Here is a 27240-nt window from a genome sequence, read left to right on the forward strand (position 1 = left end):
CTTAGGTTTGATATCTTTGGACTTACTGTGGATTCCCTTGAAGATGAGGGGGGCATCAAGAATGCAGCAGAAAGTGGTGAGATAAGAAAACCTATTTAACTTTGGCTATAACTCTTGCCTTAATTAGGCAGTTTTTGTTCAGAATGGTGTTGCTTTGAAACTTTTGCTTCATCTATTTTGTGTGCTGCAGTTCCCAAGGAGACATTGGATTGCGCAGCAGGAGAGGCAGTTCAAAAGAGGCCAGCAGGGGCAGTTGGGAACATTCTGTGCGCCACAGTTCCCAAGGATAGTGCATAATTAGGTAGTTGGCAAGGCCCATTAAAAAGAAGTTAAGGTTTAAGCAGAGCAGCCATTTGGGAAGCAGGCTATTGTTAGAGTGTGGAGTTCAGGCCTTGGCTCATAGAGGCTTAGGAGAAGAGAGACAGATATTTTCATTCAGTTTTTCTTTCTTTCTTGTTGCACAGTTAGAGTAGTGAGGTTCCAGGTAGGATAACACAGTAGAATGCTCCTCTTGTGGGATGTGGAAAGACAGAGCTCCCTTTATTCCTGGCAACCACACATGCATCCAGCTGCAGCTTCTTTCAGACTGTGTTGAGGAATTGAAGCTAGAACTTGATGAACTCCAGATCATTCGAGAGGCTGACAGGTTGATCAACAGGACATACAGGAAAATAGTTAAACCCAAGGTACAGGACTTGGGTAACTGGGTGACCACAGGAGGGGAAGAGGGGATAGACAGCCAGTGCAGACTACCTCTGTGGCCATTTCCCTCAACAACAGGTATACTACTTTGGATACTGTTAGGAGGGGATGACTGAGTAGAAGAAAGCCACAGTGGTCATGTCTCTGACTGAGTCTGGCTCTGTGGCTCATCAGAGAATGATGGAGAATAGGTGACCTGGAGTGATAGGGGATTTATTGGTTTGGGAACAGACAGGAGGTTCTGTGAACAAGAACGAGATTCCCATATCGTATGTTGCCTCCGAGGTGCCAGGGTCAGGAACATTTCAGAATCACGTTCACAGCATTCTTAAGTGGGAGGATGAACAGCCAGTGGTCGTGGACCATGTCCTACAATGTGAGTTTCGGGAGTGAGGTGCTAAGTTAAAGGACAGGACCTCCAGGGTTGTGATCTCGGGATTGCTACCCATGCCACGTGTTAATGAAGCCAAAAATAAGATCATACAGTTTAACATGTGGCTAAGGAGATGGTGTGGGAGGGAGCGTTTCAGATTTTTGGATAATAGGCTCTATTCCAGGGAAGGTGAGACCCTTACAGAAGGGATAGTTTGCACCTGAACTGGAGGAGGACTTGTAACTTAGCAGAAAGGTGTGCTGCACAGAGGGGGTTTAAACTAGAGTTACAGAGGGATGGAAATCAAAGCGCCAGAAAAGATAGTGGGATGGTTGTGGAGAAAGATATTGTTCAGCCTACACGCAAAGTCAGGAATCAAAAGTTTGAGCCTGGTGAAACTAGTGTTCTGAGCTGCGTATATTTCAATGCTAGTATTATAGTAAAGGCATGTGAGCTTAGGGCATCGATCAGCAAGTGGAACTACAACATTGTAGCCATTAGTGAGATTTCTTGCAGGAGGGTCTGGAGTGGTAGCTCAGTGTTCCAGGGTTCCATTGTTTTAGACATGATAGAGCGGGAGGGATTAAAGGGGGAGGTGTGGCATTACTAGTCAGGGAAAGTATCACATGTGCTCAGACAGAACTGACTGGAGAGCTTGTCTACTGAGGTTATATGGGTGGAGCTGAGGAATAAGAAAGGGGTGACCACATTAATGGGATTATATTATAGACCATGGTATTTAAGGGAGCAAATTTGTAGAGAGATCACAGACCTTTGCAAGAAACAATGGCACAGTAGCGTAGTGGTGAGCACATCGCTTTACAGTATAGCGCCCTGGATTCAATTCCCGCTGCTGTAAAAGGGTTGAATGGGGTAGAGTTTGTCAAATGTGTTCAGGAAAGTTTCTTAAATCCATAGAGGTCCCAACTAGGGAGAGTGTGATACAAGATCTCCTATTACGGAATGAATCTGAGCAGGTGGCAATTGCACATGGAGGTATTGAGGCCAAGGTGTTAAAGGTTATTGATTATTTTTGAGGGATATTGATCTTAAAGCTTATTGATTATTGAATGCTGAGCATAACGAATATCTCAATACATGCCATCTTTGCTGTCCGGATGTTCCAAGGTTGAGTGAAGAGCCAATGAATGGCATCTACTTTGGACTCATTACGCCAGTAGGCAAACAGGAGCGGATCCAAGTCACTTCTTAGGCAGGAGTTGATATATTTCATCACCAGCTTCTCAAAGCACTTCATCACAGTGGATGTAAGTGCTAATGGATGATAGTCATTGAAGCAGGTTACCATGTATTTTTTAGGCACTGGTGTAATTGAAGCCTGATTAAAACAGGTGGATACCTCAGACTGCCAAAGCAACAGGTTAAAGCTATTGGTGAATACTCCAGCCAGTTGATCAGCACAGGACTTTAGTAGAATCACAAACACAAGAAAACCTGCAGATGCTGGAATGCAAAGCAAATTCCACAAAATGCTAGAGGAACTCAGCAGGCCATGCAGCATCTATGGAAAAAGGTAAACAATCAATGTTTTGGGCTCTTTTCCATAAATGCTACCCGGCCTGCTAAGTTCCTCCAGCATTTGGTGTGTGTTGCCCAGGTCTTTGGTACTCTGCCAGGTAACCCATCTGGGCTGGGTGCTCTCCGTGGGTTCACCCTCCAACAGAATGCTCTCATGTCAGTCTCAAGAGAATGAAATTACAGGGTCATTGGGGTCTGTGGAAGTTTATGAAGGTTCCTGTAAGTTTTGACAGTCAAAGCGAGCATAGAATACATTGAGCTCATCTGGGAGCAAAGCACTTTTACCACCTATGTCGCTTGATTTCACTTTGTAGGAGGTAATAGCATTCAAACTATCGAGCATCCTTCATTGATTCAAGTTTAGTCCAGAATGGCCACTTCGCCTGTGAGACGGCTTTGTTGACAACTGGCGTGGTCGCAGACTGGGCCTCAGCAGATTGCAGATTTATGATTAATCCAGGGCTTCTGGTTGGTGAAGTCTGAATGATTTTCTGAGGACACACTTGTTTTTTGTAAAGTCTGTTAGAACCATGTTGTATTCATTCAGATCCATTGATGAGTCCTTGAACACGCCCTAGTCCACCAATTCAAAGCAATTCTGTAGCCTCTCCTCCACCTTCCTAGACCACCTCTTCGTTGTCCTTATCTCTGGACCCTTGCTACTTCTGTATGCAGGTAGCAGAAGACAGCCAAGTGATCACATTTTTTTGGGCTTGGTACGGTAGGCATTCTTTATCATAGTATACAGTGGTATAGTGTGCAGAGATTTCTCAAAACAAGCCTGATTGAAGTCCCTGACTATAATTTCAAATGCGTTGGGGTGGACTGCTTCTTGCTTGATAACAGCAGCATGCAGTATCTCAAGTGCCTGATTACAGTCAGCCGATAGTGGTATGTAAACTGCGGTCAGGATCACGGAGCAGAATTCTCCTGGTAAATAGAATAGTTGGTACTTGATCATTAGGTGTTCCAGGTTGGGGAAACACGAGTACAACAAAGCCACCACATCAGAGCACCACAGAGCTTACCATGAAACACATCCCCCCACAGTTTGCCTTTTCAAAATCAGCAGTAAGATCACTCTGATAAGAGGTGGTGAAGGAATTTGGATAGGTGATGGAAATGTGGAACTGACTATGCTTCGAGTATTTGACTGCCAAAGTTGACCTAAGAAAGAATGTGGATAGTGGCCATGATTGGATCCTTAGGACATTACAGGGTAATGGGAAGAAAATGCATAGGTGAAGGTAACTCACTAGGATCATGAAGGTTAAGAATGAAGTTAAAGTAGAAAGTTGGGAATACTATGCAAGTTAGGCAAATTCCTGGATTTTCCTGTATAAACAATTGATCAATGCTTTTGTATGATAATTTAATTTCAGATTTTTGGTAGATAATGTTTTTTTTTGCTTTACAATTTCAAGGAATGAAATCAATTGAAAGAGGAACCAGGCAGTAGGGAAATGGCATTGGCACAGGAGTGAAGCAATGGGCATCGTCAGTAGTTAAAGGCAGACTGAGAAGAGATAAAACAATGTGGTCAGAATAATGGAAATTTAATTTGTGACTTAAGAAACCTTTATATTTTTGGGATCAGAAACTGGTAGGAAATGCAGAAAGGGGTGTGGTAGGAATGATGGCCTTGTATTTATCGTGGAGTGGGACTTTGGAATTGATGGAGAAAAGAATGTTTACACAATCTGCAGATTTCACATGGGTATTGAAAGTCAAGGGTTTTCTTTTAGGTAACCTATCAATATAATTTTGGAAGTCATTTTCTGGTTCCAATGCAACTGCAATTAAGAAAATTCCATATTTTGTTACATTACATGAAATTATGTAACATCTGTTTATTTTTATCACCTTTTTTGCAGTTAAAGCAATGATAGATCTTGAAGTTAAGAATGGTATTCCATCTCATCGAATTATTTTGGGAGGATTTTCTCAGGTAAAATATGTTCATCGGGCATTGTGTCTGTTTTTGTCTGGTCTTTTAGAGGATGTCCCATAATTTCAAATAAAGTAACCTCGATAATTTCTCTATGCATTGATCAGTGTCCCCTTCTAGTCAATTTTTAGAACATGGGGGATGTGACACAAAAAAAAAGTCTGTCTTAGTATCCGGCTGTTGCTGACACATTTATTTAATTTGTGTATTTTTTGAAGTTTTTCCATTTTTCTGAATATATGTATTAGAAATAATATCAGCGTATTAAATATTTTTAAAGCTACAATGTAGAATTAGAAAACAAATTAAGCTGATTTTTCTGAATCTTCTGATGGAGCATCATTAGATTGCTTTGCATTTTAGATGGGGCATATATGTTCTAATTATGATTGAGTTATTCATTATAGAATTCTTTACTGGATTAAATTTCTAATGAAATTAGAATTATTTCCTATTTTACAATAATGAAAATGTTTTTTTAAAATATTTCTGAAAATCTGAAATAAAACAGAAAATGCTGGGAACAACATGTCACCAGCATCCATGGAAAGTGTAAAAGTTAACACTTCATGTTCAAGACCTTTTCTCAGAACTAGGGAAGAGTTAATTCTCAGTAACAAGTTTGATGAGAGCCCCATAGACTAAATGGGCTAATGTGGCAGTTAAAACGCATGATGCTTTGTGTTACGTGTTATTAGCTGAGCCATGGGACAAGCCCAATAGGTTAGGCTATACTAATGGAGATGAAAACTGAACCACTGTAATGAACTGTATTTAAACCACAGTAATGTACCTGAGGAGACTGAGGTCCTTTAACATCTGCCGGACGATGCTGAGGATGTTCTACGAGTCTGTGGTGGCCAGTGCTATCATGTTTGCTGTTGTGTGCTGGGGCAGCAGGCTGAGGGTAGCAGACACCAAGAGAATCAACAAACTCATTCGTAAGGCCAGTGATGTTGTAGGGATGGAACTGGACTCTCTCACGGTGGTGTCTGAAAAGAGGGTGCTGTCTAAGTTGCATGTCATCTTGGTCAATGTCTCCCATCCACTACATAATGTACTGGGTGGGCACAGGAGTACATTCAGCCAGAGACTCATTCCTCCGAGATGCAGCACAGAGCGTCATAGGAAGTCATTCCTGCCTGTGGCCATCAAACTTTACAACTCCTCCCTTGGAGGGTCAGACACCCTGAGCCGATAGGCTGGTCCTGGACTTATTTCATAATTTACGTATTACTATTTAGCTATTTATGGTTCTATTACTAATTATTATTTATGGTGCAACTGTAACAAAAAACAATTTTCCCCAGGATCAATAAACTTTGACTATGACTATGAATGGCCAGTTTTGATACAGATCAAAAAAGCTTTCTGTATGTGGTCTCTTGAACTATTATGAGGCCCAAGACAGTTCGTGGAATATGCCTCATCTTCCATCTGGGCAAATTGTAGCCTTCTGAAATTGTTTTCAAATTCTTCAGCTATTGACAACGCTTCCATTCTTTGCTGAGTGTTTTCAGCGTATTCTGTTCTTATCCTTATTTGACGACTTCTAGCAGATGGATCAACAAATATCAGCCAGAGTTCTTTTTAATAAAAAAAATTAAGCTTCAGTTAGAGCATCAGCATTAAAATATTAGCAATGAGAAGTCTATTTAATGCATTTAATCATTATTAAACCTCATTATTTAATTTATTCTATAGGGAGGTGCTCTGTCATTATACACAGCGTTGACAACACATCAGAAGCTTGGAGGTGTGATTGCCCTTAGCTGTTGGCTTCCACTTCGGAATGCTTTTCCAGAGGTATTAATTAAATAACCATTATCTTCTTTTGAGTCATTGTTAAAGATCTGAGGCACTCTCCACTCTGCAAGATAAGAGAGAGAAACTTTAAAGATTAAACATGGGTGACAGTGTATATTTGAAGATAAGATGATTCCACTGAAAGCAGAGAAAAACCTTATTTTTGAAAAACTAGAACTGTATATAAAAGGTTGTTTTGGTTTGGCAATTGTAATTTCCATATCTGCTTCTGGTGATATGTGGAAATCTTGTGTCATCACAAATATGGTAATATTACTGATCCATTATTGAAGTCAGGCATGGAATACTTAAATCCATACTTCAAACAATCACATTATTATTTAAGGAAAAAATAGAGCAATTTTAAGACTGTTTCAAAGATAGTAAACAACTAACTTCAACTATTAAACTAGATTTATTGTGATGGAGATTCCTATCCTTTGAATTCTTATGCATTTAAAATGGCCTGAAATTCTTTAAGTTCTGTACATGTTCCCATGTTTATGTGTGCTAGATTATCAATTTTCAATTAGAAAAGGCTTTTTCTTCAATATCTGAGACATCCTTTGGATTTTTAAAGTCCATTAAGAAACTTCTGGATTCGTCATTTATCTGCAAAGTTGATCAGCATGCAAGGCATATTTAAATGCTAATTGTAAAATTGTAGATGCTGAAAATCTGAAATAATATTAGTAAATGCTGGAAACATTCAATGGGTGAGACAGCGTCTATGGAAAGATGAGCTGTGATCTGCAGCCATCTGGCTCTTAGACCAAGTTCGCCCTGCTCAGGCTGAACTGGCTCTGCAGCTGTGGCCTGCAGCAGTCAGGCTCCTAGACTGGCTTCACTTGCCTCAGTCCTGAACTGGCTCCGTGGCTATGAACTCACTTTCAGCCACTGCAGTTTATATTGCAGTGTATTTGTTTACTTTGTTAAAATTGTTTACAGGACTTGTTCTTATTTTTTACACACTGGATGTTTGTCAGTCTTGGCTGTGTGCCGTTTTTTGTGGATTCTAATGTTAGTTTGTTTTGTGACTGCTGCAAGAAGATGAATCTCAAAGTTGTATACGATTTATGTACTTTGATCATCAAATTACTGAGAAACTTTGAGAATTAAACTTTCAGGTTGAAGATCATTAACTTCAAATGACCTGGGTGTTTTCAGCATTTTCTGAAATGCGACTTTCATTCTTAAGTGTGCATCCTGCACAAGGAACAGGATCTGGACTTCATAAGATCTATTTTGTCAAAAGTTAAAAGAAATTAGACAAACCAGGATCTATCCTGTAGAGGCTTGCCACTGGAAACTGGCACCACCCTCAGTTAGGACTATTTAACTTAAAAACACAGGACATCATTTCCTCAGAGATTCATGTCCCAGCTTTCTGCAGCAACAGTGATCCACTATTCCCAGCAGCTGTCTTTTTCTGAAAATGCATCAGTTGAAATTATTTAACACACTTAAGTGGCGGGACAGTCTAAGTGGAATAACAACTTTTTGATTTTTCACTCTAATTCCAAGTGGGAAATGCCCTTATCAATCATCCATGCATCCTTTTTCACTGAACTTCATTCTGACAATTATGGGATCAAATAAAATTAGTGATGTCCAAGTAACTTATATTTATATTTCTTGGAGAAATTACTTTCAAAGTTCAAAGTAAATTTATTATCAAAGTACGTATATGTCAACATACCGAGATTCATTTTCTTGCAGGCAATCACAGTATTTACAAAGAAACAATAGAATCAATAAATCAATTTTAAAAAACTACACACGAAGGTGGACAAACATCTAATGTGCATAAGAAGACAAACTGCAATTACAAAAATATATATATAATATAGGGAACATTGGCTTTTAGAGTCCTTGAAAGTGTATCCATAGGTTGTGGAATAGTTCATCGTGGAGGTGAGTGAAGTTACCCATGCTTGATCTAAATCCTGATGGTTGAAGGTTAATAATTGTTCTTGATTCTGGTGGGGGTTCTTGACAATGGATGCTGCTTTCTTGTGCCAGTGCCCCCTGTAGATGTGCAAAATGGTGGGAGGGCTTTTCTTGTGTTGGACTGGGCTGTATCCATAAAGGTTTTTTCCATTCATGGGCATTGGTGTTTCCATACAGGCCACGATGCAACCAGGCAGGATAATCTTCACTGCACATCTATAGAAATTTGTCAAAGTTTTAGATGACATGCTGAATTTGTGCAAACTTCTAAGGAAGTAGAGCTGCTGCTGTGCCGCCTTTGTGAGGGTACATGCATGCTGGGCCCGGGACAGATTCTCAAAAATGAAGAAGCCAATAATTTAAAGATATTGACCTTGATGAGAACCGGCTCATGAACCTCTGGTTTCCTCTTCCTGTGGTCAGTAGTCAGGTGTTTGGTTTTGCTGACATTGAGTGAGGTTGTTGTGATATCATTCAACCAGATTTTTAATCTCCCTCCTCTATGCCGATTCGTTTCCACCTTTGATTTGGCCAACAGCAGTTGTGTTGTCAAAAACTTGAATATGGCATTGGAGCTGTGCTTGCACTCAACAGTCGTAAGTATAAAGCGAGTATAGCGGGGACTCAGTATACGGCCTTGTGGTGTACCTTTGCTGATAGTGATTGTGGAGGAGATGCTGCCATCCAAACTGACTGGGGTCTGATAGTGAAGAAAGCGAGGATCCAGTTGCACAAGCAAGTATTGAGGCCTAGGTCTTGGAGATTATTAACTAGTTTTGAGAAGATGATAATGTTGAATGCAGAGAGAAATGGTGTTAATTTGGACCTGGATATCAGGGATAACTGCCCCTGATAGAGTGGAATTTGATCTTTTATCATCATGCAAGAGTTAATAACTGGACTGGACTGGTCAGAGAACACTGAGGCTGTCTACAAGAAGGGTCAGAGCCGTCTCTATTTCCTGAGGAGACTGAGGTCCTTTAACATCTGTCGGATGATGCTGAGGATGTTCTACGAGTCTGTGGTGGCCAGTGCGATCATGTTTGCTGTTGTGTGCTGGGGCAGCAGGCTGAGGGTAGCAGACACCAAAAGAATCAACAAACTCATTCGTAAGGCCAGTGATGTTGTGGGGATGGAACTGGACTCTCTGACAGTGGTGTCTGAAAAGAGGATGCTGTCCAAGTTGCATGCCATCTTGGACAATGTCTCCCATCCACTACATAATGTACTGGTTGGGCACAGGAGTACATTCAGCCACAGACTCATTCCACCGAGATGCAACACAGAGCGTCATAGGAAGTCATTCCTGCCTGTGGCCATCAAACTTTACAACTCCTCCCTTGGAGGGTCAGACACCCTGAGCCAATAGGCTGGTCCTGGATTTATTTCCTGGCATAATTTACATATACAACAGGAATTCTGCAGATGCTGGAAATTCAAGCAACACACATCAAGGTTGCTGGTGAACGCAGCAGGCCAGGCAGCATCTCTAGGAAGAGGTACAGTCGACGTTTCAGGCCGAGACCCTTCATCAGGACTAACTGAAGGAAGAGTGACATATTACGATTTAATTACTTATGGTTTTATTACTATTTAGTTATTTATGGTGCAAATGTAATGAAAACCAATTTCCCCCGGGATCAATAAAGTATGACTATGACTACTATAAAGTCTCAGTTTAATGTACCGTATACAATATGACACATCGAACAGTGCAGTCATTCTTATTGCTGTATTGGAGTGTTAACTTTTTACTTGAGTCTCTGAAGAAGTATTTGAACTCTTAACTACCAGAGAAGAGAATGCTACCAACTTAATCACAGCTATTGGTCATTTTGGCTTTCAATTTCACTCTAGTACAGGGGTTTTCAATCTGGAGTTCACTGACCCACAGCTAATGGTAGGGGTCCATGGCATAAAAAGGTTTGGAACCCCTTCTCTAGTGTATTATGATAAACCACTGGGTTTAATCATAATGAAACTTTGAATTTAATGAAGAATATGGAATAATATTCTATATTCATCTGAACCACAGCTATGTGAATCCCCGCAACACCCGCTGACCCTGTGATCTCTGTCTCAGAGGCTGACATCAGGCTATCTTTTAAGAGGGTGAACCTTCGCAAGGTGACAGGCCCCAATGGAGTACCTGATAGGGCTCTGAAAACCTGAGCTAACTAGCTGGCAGAGGTGGTCAAAGACATTTTCAATGTCCCTTTGCTGAAGCTGGAAGTTTCCACCTACTTCTAAAGGGCAACAATTATACCTGTGCCCAAGAAGAGCATAGTGAGCTGCCTTAATGACTATCATCCAGTAGTACTCATACCTATGGTGATGAAGTGCTTTGAGAGGTTGATTATGGCTAGAATGAATTCCTGTCTCGTCTAGTACCTGGACCCACTGCAATTTGCCTATCGCCACAATTGGTCTATGGTGGACGCGATCTCATTGGCTCTTCACTTGGCTTTGGATTGCCGGGACAATACAAGTAGCCTATGTCAGGATGCTGCTCATTGACTACAGTTCCTATAGTTCTGATCAAAAATGCCCCTCCCTCTCCATCATTAAGGACCCCCATCACCCATATCATGCCTTGTTCTAATTGCTACCATCAGAAAAGAGGTCCAGAAACCTGAAGACACACAGTCAATGATTCAAGAACTTCTTGCTGTCTGCCATTCGATTTCTGAATAGACATTGAACCCACGAACACTACCTCAACTCTATTTCTATTATTGCATTACTTAGTTATGTAACTTTTATATTTTATTAGAAATTACCTAGGGTTACCCATAGCCCTCTATTTTTCTGAGCTCCATGTACCTGTCCAGGATTCTCTTAAAAGAACCTACCATATCCACCTCCACCACTGTCACCGGTGTTCCATTCCACGCGCTGACCACTCTGTACGTACAAAAAAAAACTTACCCCTGACATCTCCTCTACCTACTTCCAAGCACCTTAAAACTGTGACCTCTTGTGCTACCCATTTCAGCCCTGGGGAAAAGCCTCTGACTATCCACACGATCAATGCCTCTCATCATCTTATACACCTCTATCAGGTCACCTCTTATCCTCCGTTGCGCCAAGGAAAAAAGGCTGAGTTCACCCAAACTATTCTCATAAGGCATGCTCCCCAATCCAGGCAACATACTTGTAAATCTCCTCTGCACCCTTTCTATGGTTTCCACATCCTTCCTATAGTGAGGTGACCAGAACTGAGCACAGTACTCCAAGTGGCATAATACCTTAATTCATTTTTTCTATTATTATGTATTACATTGTACTGTTGCCACAAAGTTAACAACTTTCTCAACATATGCCAGTGATATTAAACCTGATTCTGATCCTGATTCCTTTGCAATGAAGTGTAAGTTTTAAAATCTTTTGTTCCTATTTCATTACGCTATTGTAAGGTTAGTTTGTTACATGATTCATTAAGTATTGTAGCGGTTATTGGAAGACAAACCAAAACCGCTGAGAGACGAAGCTAGGGTAATTGACACTGTATGACATGCTTCCATATAATGAATTTCCAAATCGAAAAGGGTACATTTGATCCTTTATTAAGAAACCAGCTAAGACGAACGATCTTGTATCATTTTTTTTAGAAAACTAACAAAACTAAACTTTCTTTCTTTTTAAATCTTTTTATTGAATAAGTATACAAAAGGTAAGCCATATAGGCACTAATACACTGTTAGAATATAATAAAATTACAGGAGATATTAAAACAGAAAAGAAATGATACAAACAATGTAATTTAAACATAAAATAATAAGGTAACATAATAGTATACTAATTTATATATATAAATACAATAGAAAAAGGAAAAAAAAAAACCACCGTGCAACTAAACTAAAAGCAAAGCAAAGCAAAGCAATGGGCTAACTTGGAAACAAGTAGAGTTAAAAGACTTAAAATCATGTCCTCAAACCCGACTTCCATTAAAAACAGTAGAAAAAAACAAGAAGGGAATATAAATATGGAGCAAAAAGGGGAAGAAAAAAAATTACATTAAATGAAAATATTGAATAAAAGATCTCCAGGTCTGTTCAAATTTAAGTGAGGAATCATAAAGATTGCTTCTAATTTTCTCCAAATTCAAGCAGAATATCGTCTGAGAAAACCAAGAAAAGGTAGATGGAGCATTAAGCTCTTTCCAATGTTGCAAGATACATCTTTTCGCTATTAAAGTAAGAAATGCAATCATTCTATGGGCTGAAGGAGAAAGATTACTGGAAATTTTAGGTAATCCAAAGATAGCAGTAATAGGGTGAGGAGAGATATCTATATTCAATATCTTTGAGATAATATTAAAAATGTCTCTCCAAAAAGTTTCCAAAGTAGAACAAGACCAAAACATATGAGTTAAAGAGGCTATCTGCCCCGGACATCTATCACAAAAAGGATTAATATGAGAATAAAAACGAGCTAATTTATCTTTGGACATATGTGCTCTATGAACAACTTTAAATTGAATTAGGGAATGTTTAGCACAGATAGAGGAAGTATTGACTAATTATAAAATCTGCCACCAGTCATCCACGGAAATGATACAGCCCAATTCCTGTTCCCAATCTACCCTAATCTTATCAAATGGAGCTTTCCTAAGTTTCATAATAATATTATAAATCATAGCTGATGCACCTTTCTGACATGGATTAAGGTTAATTATAGTATCTAAAATATATGTAGGAGGAAGCATTGGAAAGGAAGAAAGTATAGTACTTAGGAAATTTCTAACTTGTAGATATCTAAAAAAATGTATTCTTGATAAATTATATTTATTAGATAATTGTTCAAAAGACATAAGGGAACCATCAAAAAATAAATCCAAAAACTGTGAAATACCCTTAGTCTTCCAAATTTGAAAAGCACGATCTGTGAAAGAGGGAGGAAAAAATATGTTACCTAAAATAGGAATCGCTAGCCCAAATTGGTTAAGATCAAAAAAATTTCCGAATTGAAACCAAATACGTAAGGTATATTTAACTATCGGGTTAGAGACCTGTTTGAGGCGTTTCAAATCAAAAGGAGGAGAGGAACCTAAAATAGAGCCAAGTGTATAGCCCTGAGCAGATTGTAATTCTAATACTACCCATTTAGGAATGGATAGTATATCCTGGTCAAGTAACCAAAATTTCATATGTCGAATATTAATTGCCCAATAATAGAATCTAAAGTTAGGTAATGCTAAACCTCCATCTCTCTTAGCTTTTTGTAAATGTATTTTACCCAGTCTCGGGTTTTTATTTTGCCGAATAAATGAAGAAATTTTTGAGTCAACTTTATCAAAAAAAGATTTTGGAACAAAAATCGGTAATGCCTGAAATATATATAAAAAATTTTGGCAGAAAAAACATCTTAACTGCATTAATATGACCAATCAAAGTTAAATATAATGGAAACCATTTAGATGAAAGTTGAGTAATATGGTCAATTAAGGGTAAAAAAATTAATCTTAAATAAATCTGTGTTTACAAGTAATTTTAATCCCAAGATATGAAAAATAATTATTAATCAATTTAAACTGAAAGTTGTGATATAAGGGAAGTTGTTTATTAATCGGGAAAAGTTCACTCTTACTAAGATTTAATTTATAACCTGAAAAAAGACTAAATTGTGCTAATAAATCTAAAACAGCAGGGATGGATTTTTGAGGATTAGAAATATATAAAAGTAAGTCATCAGCATAGAGTGATAGTTTATGGGACTTTAAGCCTCGAGTTATCCCAGTAATATTTGGAGATTCTCAAATGGCAATTGCAAGAGGTTCTAATGCAGTATCAAATAATAAAGGACTAAGAGGGCAGCCTTGTCGAGTACCTCGAAAAAGAGGGAAAAAAGGTGAGCTTAAAGAGTTAGTACGGACCGAGGCTACAGGAGAATGATATAACAGTTTGATCCAGGATATAAATTTCGAGCTAAAATTAAACATTTCAAGCACTTTAAGTAAGTAAGGCCATTCTACTCTATCAAAAGCTTTCTCAGCATCTAAAGAGATAACACACTCAGGAACATTTTGTGAGGGGGTATAAACAATACTTAACAGTGTACGTATGTTATAGAAAGAGTAACGACCTTTAATAAAACCCATTTGGTCTTCCGAAATAATAAAAGGAAGTACTTTTTCTAATCTGTTTGCTAATAATTTAGAAAAAATTTTAGAATCAATATTTAATAAAGATATTGGTCTATAAGATGCACATTGAGCAGGATCTTTATCCTTCTTTAATATTAGAGAGATTGACGCTCTATTGAAAGATTCGGGAAGTTTACCCAGTTTTAATGAAGCCTCGAAAACCCTACAGAACCATGGGATTAATGAAGATGCAAAACATTTATAAAATTCTGCGGTAAACCCATCAGGGCCAGGAGCTTTCCCCAGGTTCATAGAGGAAATAACATTCTTAATCTCATCAGTGGTAATGGGAGTATCTAGCATAGAAGACATATCCCGTGAAATCTCAGGGAATTCTAGGTTATCTAAAAAATCATTCATATATTTAGAGTCCCGAGATGACTCTGATTATTATAAGGAAGAATAAAAATCAAAAAAGGTTTGATTAATCCCCGCATGATCAAGTATCAGTCGATCATTTTGATTATAAATCTGATTAATTTGAGACTTAGTATAATTAGATTTCAATTGGTTAGCCAACAGTTTGCCAATTTTATCACTGTGTACATAAAATTCACTTGTTTTCTTTAATTGGTTTACAATCGAGGACGAAAGTAATAAACTGTCTTCCATTTGAAGTTCAGTTCTTTGTTTATATAACTCCTCAGAGGGAGCTATAACATATTTCTTATCAATTTCCTTAATCTTGTCCACAATTATCAACTCCTCCTGCTTCAGCTTCTTCCTCAAAGCAGCAGAATACGAGATAATCTGACCACGAATATAAGCTTTAAAAGTATCCCAAAGAATGTTTACAGAAATATCCTCTGTATAGTTAATTGTAAAAAAAAGATCAATCTGTTCATTCATAAAGTTAACAAAATCCGAGTCCTGAAGCAACAGCGAATTAAAACGCCATTGTCTATTGTTTTGTGTATTGGCCTGAATTTTAATAGAAAGCTTAAGTGGAGCATGATCCGAAATGGTTATAGAGTCATAATCACATTTAATCACTGAAGAACTAAGACGAGAGTCAATAAAGAAATAATCAATTCTTGAATAAGAATAGTGAACATGTGAAAAAAAAGAAAAATCTTTTTCCTGAGGATGCAAAAAACGCCAAATGTCTGTCGACCCAGAATCAGGGAGGAATGAATTAATCAAAGTTGCAGATTTATTAGGTAAGGTCCGTAAAGGAGCCGAACGGTCCAAAGCTGGAGATAAACAGGTATTAAGATCTCCACCCCAGATCAATGAAAACTCATTCAAATTCGGGAACTCATTGAATAATGATTTATAAAATTCCGGACAGTCCATATTGGGAGCATAAACATTAACCAAAACTACCTTTTTATTAAATAGTAAACCACTAACCAGTAGAAATCTACCATTCAGATCAGAGATAATATCATGTTGTATAAAAGTAACTGAGGAGTCTATAAAAGTAGAGACGCCTCGAATCTTAGCGTTAGAGTTCGAATGAAACTGTTGTTCCTTCCAGAATTTAAAAAAACGTAGTCTGTCCCCCCTCCGCACATGGGTCTCTTGTAAAAATAGAATTTGTGCTTTAAGTCTCCGGAACACTTTAAAAACTTTTTTCCTTTTAATAGGATGGTTAAGACCATTAGTATTCCAGGAGACAAAATTAATAATAGACTCCATAAACCCTAAAGTCAACCCGCAAAAAGGAGGATTGACGATAGGCTCGACCCACGAACCTGGAAAGGGAACAGAACAAGCAAGAGATACCGGGAAGGAGAACGCAACCAATACTTCAATAGTGTAAATAGCCCAAGAAGAAAATAACTAAAACGTGAAGCCCCTCCCACCCCATGAGCCCAAGGCTAAATCTAAAACAGACCAGCCGGAAAGAAGCAAGCACTAAAACTACCCCCATGACTTCCGATAGACGCTCACTAAAAAAAAAGTGTAAATATAAAAAAGATCAGCAAATTATAAAACAGTAAAAGAATAAAAAAAGTAAATCAATTAAAACAAACACTTAATATAACAGAAAGCCAGAAAATATAAAAAAAACACAACAAACCCCAGACCCTATGAATAAACAAAAAAAAAATGAAATTATTAACATAAACTAGTTATAAAAACCTACAAAAAAAGTAGACTTAAAAACTACAAAATTTAAGGCCTCAAAGGAAATACGTAGAATGACGCTGAGGAAATAACCACCCAAAATCCCCTGGGAAAAAGAAAGGAATGACGCAGATAGAAAGAAAGTTTAGCAACCATATTAATTAATCAAAAATAAACTTTTCTGCCCATATAAGGCAAAAAAAAATTAAGGCCGACAGATTCACAACCTCCGATCAAACGGAGGTAGTTAAAAATTACGATTAAGATGTTGAAGGTGAAAATTGATCCAGATAACTCTGGGCATCCGATGGAGATTCAAAAAAACGGAGGGCTCCATCCAACGTACGAATCCTTAGATGTGCTGGGTAAAGCAGCGCTGGTTTTAAAACCATCTTATAGAGTTCCGACATCACAGATCTGTAACAAACCCGTTGATCCCAAATTGGTTTACTGAAATCCTCCACGAATCGGAAATTAAGATCCGAAAAATCAATGTAACCTTTAGATCGAACGAATCGAAACAGTTTCTCCTTGTCTTGAAAGTAATGAAAACGTAAGATGACATGTCGAGGTTTATCTGACTTAGACGAGTATGATGGAACTCTGTGAACACGATCCAATAACGGTGACAACAGGAATTCTGCAGATGCTGGAAATTCAAGCAACACACATCAAAGTTGCTGGTGAACGCAGCAGACCAAGCAGCATCTGTAGGAAGAGGTGCAGTCGTCGTTTCAGGCCGAGACCCTTCGTCAGGACTAACTGAAGGAAGAGTGAGTAAGGGATTTGAAAGTTGGAGGGGGAGGGATAGAGCCAAGAGCTGGACAGGTGATAGGCAAAAGGGGATACGAGAGGATCATGGGACAGGAGGTCCGGGGAGAAAGACGGGGGGGGACCCAGAGGATGGGCAAGAGGTATATTCAGAGGGACAGAGGGAGAAAAAGGAGAGTGAGAGAAAGAATGTGTGCATAAAAATAAGTAACAGATGGGGTACGAGGGGAAGGTGGGGCCTAGCGGAAGTTAGAGAAGTCGATGTTCATGCCATCAGGTTGGAGGCTACCCAGATGGAATATAAGGTGTTGTTCCTCCAACCTGAGTGTGGCTTCATCTTTACAGTAGAGGAGGCCGTGGATAGACATGTCAGAATGGGAATGGGATGTGGAATTAAAATGTGTGGCCACTGGGAGATCCTGCTTTCTCTGGTGGACAGAGCGTAGATGTTCAGCAAAGCGGTCTCCCAGTCTGCGTTGGGTCTCGCCAATTTATAAAAGGCCACATCGGGAGCACCGGACGCAGTATATCACCCCAGTCGACTCACAGGTGAAGTGTTGCCTCACCTGGAAGGACTGTTTGGGGCCCTGAATGGTGGTAAGGGAGGAAGTGTAAGGGCATGTGTAGCACTTGTTCCGCTTACACGGATAAGTGCCAGGAGGGAGATCAGTGGGGAGGAATGGGGGGGACGAATGGACAAGGGAGTTGCATAGGGAGCGATCCCTGCGGAATGCAGAGAGATGGGGGGAGGGAAAGATGTGCTTAGTGGTGGGATCCCGTTGGAGGTGGCGGAAGTTACGGAGAATAATATGTTGGACCCGGAGGCTGGTGGGGTGGTAGGTGAGGACCAGGGGAACCCTATTCCTAGTGGGGTGGCGGGAGGATGGAGTGAGAGCAGATGTACGTGAAATGGGGGAGATGCATTTAAGAGCAGAGTTGATAGTGGAGAAAGGGAAGCCCTTTTCTTTAAATAAGGAAGACATCTCCCTCGTCCTAGAATGAAAAGCCTCATCCTGAGAGCAGATGCGGCGGAGACGGAGGAATTGCGAGAAGGGGATGGCGTTTTTGCAAGAGACAGGGTGAGAAGAGGAATAGTCCAGATAGCTGTGAGAGTCAGTAGGCTTATAGTAGACATCAGTGGATAAGCTGTCTCCAGAGACAGAGACAGAAAGATCTAGAAAGGGGAGGGAGGTGTCGGAAATGGACCAGGTAAACTTGAGGGGATCTCCCATCCACTGCTACCAACCTTATAGTTCCCACACCCTGCACTTCCCGTTTCTACCTCCTACCCAAGATCCACAAACCTGCCTGTCCTGGCCGACCTATTGTCTCAGCTTGCTCCTGCCCCACCGAACTCATTTCTGCATACCTCGACACTGTTTTATCACCCCTTGTTCAATCCCTTCCGACCTATGTTCGTGACACTTCTCACGCTCTTAAACTTTTTGATGATTTTAAGTTCCCTGGCCCCCACCACTTTATTTTCACCATGGATGTCCAGTCCTTATATACTTCCATCCCCCATCAGGAAGGTCTCAAAGCTCTACGCTTCTTTTTGGATTCCAGACCTAATCAGTTCCCCTCTACCACCACTCTGCTCCGTCTAGCGGAACTAGTCCTTACTCTTAATAATTTCTCCTTTGGCTCCTCCCACTTCCTCCAAACTAAAGGTGTAGCTATGGGCACCCGTATGGGTCCTAGCTATGCCTGCCTTTTTGTTGGGTTTGTGGAACAATCTATGTTCCGTGCCTATTCTGGTATCTGTCCCCCACTTTTCCTTCGCCACATCGACGACTGCATTGGCACTGCTTCCTGCACGCATGCAGAACTCGTTGACTTTATTGACTTTGTCTCCAACTTTCACCCTGCCCTCAAGTTTACCTGGTCCATTTTCGACACCTCCTTCCCCTTCCTAGATCTTTCTGTCTCTGTCTCTGGAGACAGCTTATCCACTGATGTCTACTATAAGCCTACTGACTCTCACAGCTATCTGGACTATTCCTCTTCTCACCCTGTCTCTTGCAAAAACGCCATCCCCTTCTCACAATTCCTCCGTCTCTGCCGCATCTGCTTTCAGGATGAGGCTTTTCATTCTAGGACGAGGGAGATGTCTTCCTTTTTGAAAGAAAGGGGCTTCCCTTCCTCCACTATCAACTCTGCTCTTAAACGCATCTCCCCCATTTCACGTACATCTGCTCTCACTCCATCCTCCCACCACCCCACTAGGAATAGGGTTCCCCTGGTCCTCACCTACCACCCCACCAGCCTCCGGGTCCAACATATTATTCTCCGTAACTTCCGCCACCTCCAACGGGATCCCACCACTAAGCACATCTTTCCCTCCCCCCACCTCTGCATTCCACAGGAATCGCTCCCTACACAACTCCCTTGTCCATTCGTCCCCTCCCCATCCCTCCCCACTGATCTCCCTCCTGGCACTTATCTGTGTAAGCGGAACAAGTGCTACACATGCCCTTACACTTCCTCCCTTACTACCATTCAGGGCCCCAAACAGTCCTTCCAGGTGAGGCAACACTTCACCTGTGAGTCGGCTGGGGTGATGTACTGCGTCCGGTGCTCCCGATGTGGCCTTTTATATATTGGCGAGACCCGACACAGATTGGGAGACCACTTTGCTGAACATCTACGCTCTGTCCGCCAGAGAAAGCAGGATCTCCCAGTGGCCACACATTTTAATTCCACATCCCATTCCCATTCTGACATGTCTATCCACGGCCTCCTCTACTGTAAAGATGAAGCCACACTCAGGTTGGAGGAACAACACCTTATATTCCGTCTGGGTAGCCTCCAACCTGATGGCATGAACATCGACTTCTCTAACTTCCGCTAGGCCCCACCTTCCCCTCGTACCCCATCTGTTACTTATTTTTATGCACACATTCTTTCTCTCACTCTCCTTTTTCTACCTCTGTCCCTCTGAATATACCTCTTGCCCATCCTCTGGGCCCCCCCCTTGTCTTTCTTCCCGGACCTCCTGTCCCATGATCCTCTCGTATCCCCTTTTGCCTATCACCTGTCCAGCTCTTGGCTCTATCCCTCCCCCTCCTGTCTTCTCCTATCATTTTGGATCTCCCCCTCCCCCTCTCCGTCCAACTTTCAAATCCCTTACTCACTCTTCCTTCAGTTAGTCCTGACGAAGGGTCTCGGCCTGAAACGTCGACTGCATCCAATAACGGTGGTTGGTCAGGAAATACAGTAGGAAATGCATCTTTTAAAAGTTGAGAAAAAAACTTCATAGGGTTGTCAGATTCCTCAGCTTCACGCACACCAATCATTCGAAGATTCTGCCGTCGCATTCTGGATTCTAAGTCAGAGTTTTTAAAGGTCAGAAAGTCAAGTTTTTTCTTCATTATAGTAATTGTTTCTTCAATTTTCCCCATCTTGAGTTCATTTTGTTGCATGGATTTTTGAAGATTAGATATAGCCGACTGATGTTCCGTAATAGATAATTGTATTTTATCGATTGAATCGGCAATTTTCTGGAAATTAATTGAAATTTCCGAACGAATCAGTTCCGTAATAGAGGTTGAAATTTCCCTTTGAATTAGATCCGATATAGCTTTCAAAGTCACCAGTGGTTCAGTCTGAGTAAGATCGGTACCTTTCGGTCTAACCGGAGGTTTGCCGTCTTTCCCATTTTTTCCATTCTTAGACATAGCAGACCTTAAAAACATCCGATTATCGAAGAGCCCAATTTGTTTCAAAGTATTGTAAAAGTCGATGCCTTAATGGTTAGTTAAAATATAGCTGATCATAAGAAAAAAAACTCAGAGATAATGGAGCGAGTCAAGAACACGACTTCACTCCATGAGCTCTACCGCAAGTCCCCACTAAACTCAAATCAACATAACTAAGCAATATAACTTGGCAAAACTAAGCGCAATTAGCAGTCAAACTAAATTAGCATTCCAATTACGAAGCAGATTTAAGCGGTCAACAAAAAAACTATCATTGACCGTGGCTCACTCTCTCTGGCTAATGAATAGCTAACACAAAACACAAATACATAACTATACCCATTTGCTCCTACCGCGCCCCAACCCATGTGACAGAGTACCATAGTAAACATGCCACAAAGTAGAATAGAATAAAATTGTGTGGAACAGGCTGCCGGCAATGGTGATGGAGGCAGATACGATAGGGTCTTTTAAGAGGGACTTTTGGATGGGTACATGGAGCTTAGAAAAATAAAGGGCTATGGGTAAGCCTAGTAATTTCTAAGGTAGGGACATGTTCGGCACAACTTTGTGGGCCAAAGGGCCTGTATTGTGCTGTAGATTTTCTGTTTCCATATACATGGTTCCAATGGACAGAAAATAGACACATGGATCCTGCAAGTATCAATTCAGTGCCCATTCCTAATTATATTGTGAATATGTTTAAAGTTGAAGAGTGTTCCTTTTCTGTTTCAACTACAAACTTGCAATATATTTATGTTTTCAGTTATAATGCAATCTTCTGTCTTACAATATATTGCTTAATAGGCAAAAGCTTAGGAAAGAATTTTTATTAAATGAGGCTTATTGCCAGCAGTTCTCTGCCCAAACCCAGTTATTTGACTAAACTTGTGCCATGGTTTATCTAGCCATGATTATCTCAGCAATATAGCAAGATTTATGCAGTTAAATTGTGGGCGTAAATAATTTGCACAATGACAAAATCTGTAATGCATTTGAAGAAAAATACTGTTACTAATGGATTATTTTGATTGTACATTTGCAAACTTTGTATATAAAAGTGTTTTTGAGCTATGTTTGCCATATGTAATGGAAAGGTTAAATAGTAATCTTAATCATTTCAGTCTATATCTGCTGAAAATTGACTATTTGACAAAGAATGTACAAGTTTAAATGGAAACATGATCGTAGCATATTTATTTTCTAGGATTTTCATTTATGTATTTTTTTTAAGAATACATCTCATGATGCTGTGAACGTATCATCAATGATATAACCTGGGGTCATCAGGTGTTTTGAAAATTTCACCCAACTTTTACTCCTGTTTATTTTTATTAATCAGTGTGTCTCTATGTCCTAGTTATTATTGTTGTTTTGTTCCACAGGCAGCCGCTAATAGTCCAAACAAGGATATTCATATTCTTCAATGTCATGGAGAGGCAGACCCTCTTGTGCCTCTAACATTTGGTGATCTTACTGCTGGTAAATTAAAAACTATCATCAATCCAGAAAATGTCATTTTCAAGTCCTACCCAGACATGATGCATAGTTCTTGTTCCAAGGTAAACAATTTTAAAAATCTTAGTTGAAGTTGAATATATTCAAAAAACATTGTCGAAAATTATGGTTGTATTGAATGAAGGACATAATAGCCACTTTATCTAGATGTTTTAATGTAAGACTGAAAGAAATTAAATATTACCTGATAACCCTTTTGAAATAGCAGAATTGTTCTTTTCAAAATAGTTTTACTTTGGAACTAAAGACCTTTTAACAATTTTGTGATATTTATGATTATTCTGCCTTCCCCTTTTTACCCCATTTTCACCTGAATGTTCCTTCCCCATTGGCTGATTGATTAAATAGATTATTTTATATCATACAGATTTATAGACCAAAATATTTTTATTGGATTTTTTATCTGTATTTGGGTATCTATTCTAAGTCAGGCTGATGAAAGAAGTACCAGATAATCCTACATGCCTGAATTTTAAAAAACAAAACCCCACTTTATTTTGTGGGCTGCATTAGAAAATACATGCATCCAAATATCCCTTGATCATGATTATCTTTTGTCTTATACCAATATACCCTATCAAACTATTCTTCCCACAGTGGACTCTAGTGAAATAAGAACCTAATCGTTTACAAAATGCAGTGCACAAGCTGTTTGACTCGTTCTCTGCTACTAAAACTACAAGGATATTAGCAGTCTAGAAGTTGGTTAACTGCCAGGTAAGGCAGTAAACTCGTAAATGCAATGATTTAGGAAAAGATCGGAGATGAAAATATCTCTTTTAGAGGTGGCATATATTTTTTGATACTCAAATACCATTAATAAGTAGTCGGAGAGTTCCATGATCAATCTTCATGGCAATAGGGATTTCAAGAAAGAACTCTTAAGTTTTTGTTAAGCATTTACGTTTTGTAGCTGTGAAATATGCCATGTGATGAAGCATACAAGCATTTGTTTCTTATCATATAATACTTGGGATTAGAAGGTGTGAGAGGAATATACTTTTTAAATTAGATTAGAGTTAGAAATGACAAAGGTCAGGAAGCCAACACAGGCATGAGATTAGTTTCAGAGTGGAGTACAAAGATATTTGGGCTTAAAATGGTACACTGGAGCTCAGCATTTGGTGATTATAATTGGAGTTGGGGTCCTCGTGGTTAATAAGTAACTTTTTTGTACTAGGGGCTAGACTCTACTTGATTTAATCCCTTGAACTGCATTCGATTTAGTGTTATTCATGATCCTGTGGAGGACAGGTGTCGATGTTCTGATTGTCACATTATATTAGAGCCAGTTTTTGGCTGTTACATTGAAACAATTCTAACAGTTTTTTTTCTTTTAAAATTAGGAAATGTTAGATATCAAAGAGTTCATTGAAAAGCAGCTACCTCCAATCAACGAATAAGAGATCAGAAGCATTTTTTAAGAAGCTGCACCAGCATCTGATTGATTGACCCTAATCCTTTCTTTACTTGCCTCCATAAGATGCCAGTCATCCATCATTTTAACATTTGCATTTTTTCTGAATTTGTATTCTGTAATCTTCACAAAGAAACTTTGCATTACTTGAGACTGTGCTGCCTACTAGTTTATAAATAATGAGCGTTGCAGTAGTCGCAGACAGCATTTCAGATGTTCATCTATGCTCACGCTCAGATGCTCCTCTAAAATGTGAGCATTACTTTTGCTTTGTTCAGACTGAGATTCATTCTCTCTTGACTAAGTGTGGTATTGGTGAGTGTATGACCATATTGGGGTGGTGGGGGAGAAGAGTTACAAGATACAAGTTTCTATAATCTCCCAAAATAGACACTTGCCATTTTAATGCAGTAAATCTTGTCATAAATCAAATAAAGGCCATATTTGATAACCAATGGTTCTTGTTTCATATAAGTGTACTATTGAGTAGTTTTAAAGTGCATTTCTTCTCTTTAAAAAAAACATTTTGACATCACATAGCACAGTATAAAAACAAGAGGAAGAAGTGTTCTAATGGAACAACTGTTTCCAGATTAATGTGTAGTCAAAACTGCATGAAGCCAAGAGCAACATAACAATTGTTACTTGCTCATTTGAATAAATGCAGCTTGTTTAGGCAATATTAATTATGTAATCTGCTATACCAATATAAGAAACAATTCTAAATTGAGAAATTATTAGTTCTATTGTAGTTTTATTCTATATACAGTTCCAAGTTCTAAACTGTGCAGGGATATCTTTATATGATTTGTATATTACAGTTAGATTTGTGCAAAGTTGTAATGATGGATTTGGCTTGTGTACTTTACTTTTTGTATAATGTGGAATTTACCTACATTTTTAAACATGAAAATATGGATACATCTTGGTCTAATACTGTATGTGGGTTGTGTAATACACAATTCTAAAATGCAAACAGGTTTCAGTGACAAGCATGCTTCATAATTCTCAGAGTAGCATGGTGGAATTTAACAGAAGCATCTTACTATCAATGTTTAATTTATTTCTGAAATCTTTTGCTTTTGTACAGGAATTGTTTTCTTAAAATGTTAGTTCCCAAAGAAACAAGTTGAAGTTCCTCTTCAACCAGGTGCAAATTTACCATAGAGTTTAAAATATATTTTCAGAAATAAATTGTTACAATTGAATGAACATGCAAATTTAAAGGAATGCTTAATTGGATCTAGTAGCAAAAAAAAGTTTGTGGCAGATAGAAGCATTTTGGGAATACATTCACAAGAAATGTACCTAACTTCATTGCGTAAAACGTGTGAAGATTTCTGTTGAGTACTCTGCTGTGAAATAAAGACCTGCAGTTTCTGTACAACATGTAAATGTGAAGAAATGCTGCTAACAGCTGATTCACAAATACCTGCCAAGATTAAAATAAATATGCCCTATTTTAGTGCATAAAGTAATTTCAGAAAATGAACTAAAAATATGACTAAAATACACCACCAATTGATACTGGACCATTATGACTCTCTTGGGCTATGTATTTTTAATTATTCTCTTCTGAGTTAATTGTAATTGTTTTCTTGAGTTAAAATTGTTTAAAATATTTTCAAACCAAAATCTTATATGGATAAGATACGTAAGTCTCAAATGTCCAGCCTATGACAAATAGACTTCTAACTGTTCTACTTGTACTGATTTGCTGGTTTGTTCTGTTGAACTTTTGTGGGCTGGGACCTCTACAAAGGATTGTCCTTAATGCTGTTGTCTGAAGTGGTGAATAAAACCAAAATTAGAAAAGAAACATTTCTCTGCATCAATAATTTGCCATGTTAGAAAGTACCAAATTAACAAATTGAAGATGGCATTGAAAGTTTGCAATATAATGTAAAGAATTTAAAAATAAAGTTGCATAACACCATATAGGTTTTGGATTAAGTAATATGGGGAGTCAGGGAGGGGTAGCACCTCTGGTGGGGGAACATGTCGTGTCCTTTTTAAGGCAGTTAGTCCACCTTTGGTCCCCACCTGGCACTCAGCTGTCACCTGTGGCTCCCCGTAGCTGTTTGCATGCGACAGCAGCCACAACCCGGGCAACGGCTTCAACAAGCCGGCTAAACCAGGTGAGGGTAACCGATGGGTCTCAACCCCTCAGTGAGATGGGGAGTTGTCTATCCCAGCATGTGAAGACAGACTCCGCCGGACTGAGCGGACAAGACCAATGGAAGGTCCAACGGTCAAGAAGGTGGTCTCTGCAAGCGTCGTGGAACGTGTAGAGCAGGACAAGACACAGAAGACGTCCTGGTCATCCACTGAGCCTAGTCCCATCTCCAGCCGTCTCGACTCTGTCTGGCCACTGGATCCAGACGGGAATTGGGAAGAGAGAGTGAGGCTGACACCGCGCAACTCTCCCTCACTTAAATCCAGATCACGCGCTAGTCTCGACACCATCATAATGGTGGACAAACACATGATGGGTGGTACTGTAGTTATCAAGCTAGACACCTGGATCACCATACAGCTGTGGAATTTAACATCAGTTAATTTTGAAAAATGTTCCCTAGTTCTGATAATCACAAAATAATTTACTGAATTATGTTGAAAAATCCATCATGTTCTTCAAAGAGGAAATCTGTCAACTTTCTAGGGGTTCCCAATCTCTGGTCCAATGACCCCCTTGATTAATGGTAGGGGTCCACAGCATAAAAAAAAGCTTGGGAACCCCTGGTCTAGCCTATAATTTACTCCATATCTATCAATAGTTGAATCTTAAATACCCTCTGAAATGGGCCAATAAGTCTTCCATGGATGGACAAAAAAAACATTAGAGTCATAGGGTAAAAGTTAGTTAACATCATAAGATTCAAACAAAAAAAAGGTTAATAAGGAATACAAGCATAATTAGAATGATTTTACTGCATCACTACTTGGGTTCTGGTTCATGATGATGAACTCCATCATCAAAAGTTCAACACCTTTAGGTGACTGCAACATTTTTACAGGGTACTAGCTACTGGTGCCATTAAGGACTGGAAGGAGAAATTTCTTCACTCAAGATTTGTGAAGTTACAAGTTATCTCCATCAAAGTACCATGGAAACTCAGTCCTTGAATATATTTAAGACTGATGTTGATAGATTTTTAGGTGTAAAAAGAATCCAGGTAACATGGATAGGGTAATAAACCTGTCAATGGATATTATCATGTCAGTGAATAACAATCCTGATTGTGATGGGAAAGTAGTGCTGTTAACAGAAATTCAGCCATAATTTCACAGGGTAATAAA

The 27240-nt window shown here is 39.3% G+C and overlaps 1 protein-coding gene across 1 annotated transcript in view; it reads left to right on the top strand.

Annotated features, from left to right (window-relative positions):
• lypla1 (lysophospholipase 1) overlaps positions 1–25759 on the top strand; it is a 45919-nt gene extending 20160 nt beyond the window's left edge. The window contains exons 5-9 of the mRNA XM_072254908.1: positions 6–76; positions 4489–4562; positions 6267–6368; positions 22391–22567; positions 23870–25759. Of these exons, the coding sequence (XP_072111009.1) occupies positions 6–76; positions 4489–4562; positions 6267–6368; positions 22391–22567; positions 23870–23926 (481 nt within the window). The 3' untranslated portion in view covers positions 23927–25759. The remainder of the gene's footprint in view (positions 1–5; positions 77–4488; positions 4563–6266; positions 6369–22390; positions 22568–23869) is intronic.
• The last annotated feature ends 1481 nt before the right edge of the window (positions 25760–27240 follow it).

The sequence above is a fragment of the Mobula birostris genome, chromosome 1 (assembly GCF_030028105.1).
Source record: "Mobula birostris isolate sMobBir1 chromosome 1, sMobBir1.hap1, whole genome shotgun sequence".
NCBI classification, from domain to species: Eukaryota; Metazoa; Chordata; class Chondrichthyes; order Myliobatiformes; family Myliobatidae; genus Mobula; species Mobula birostris.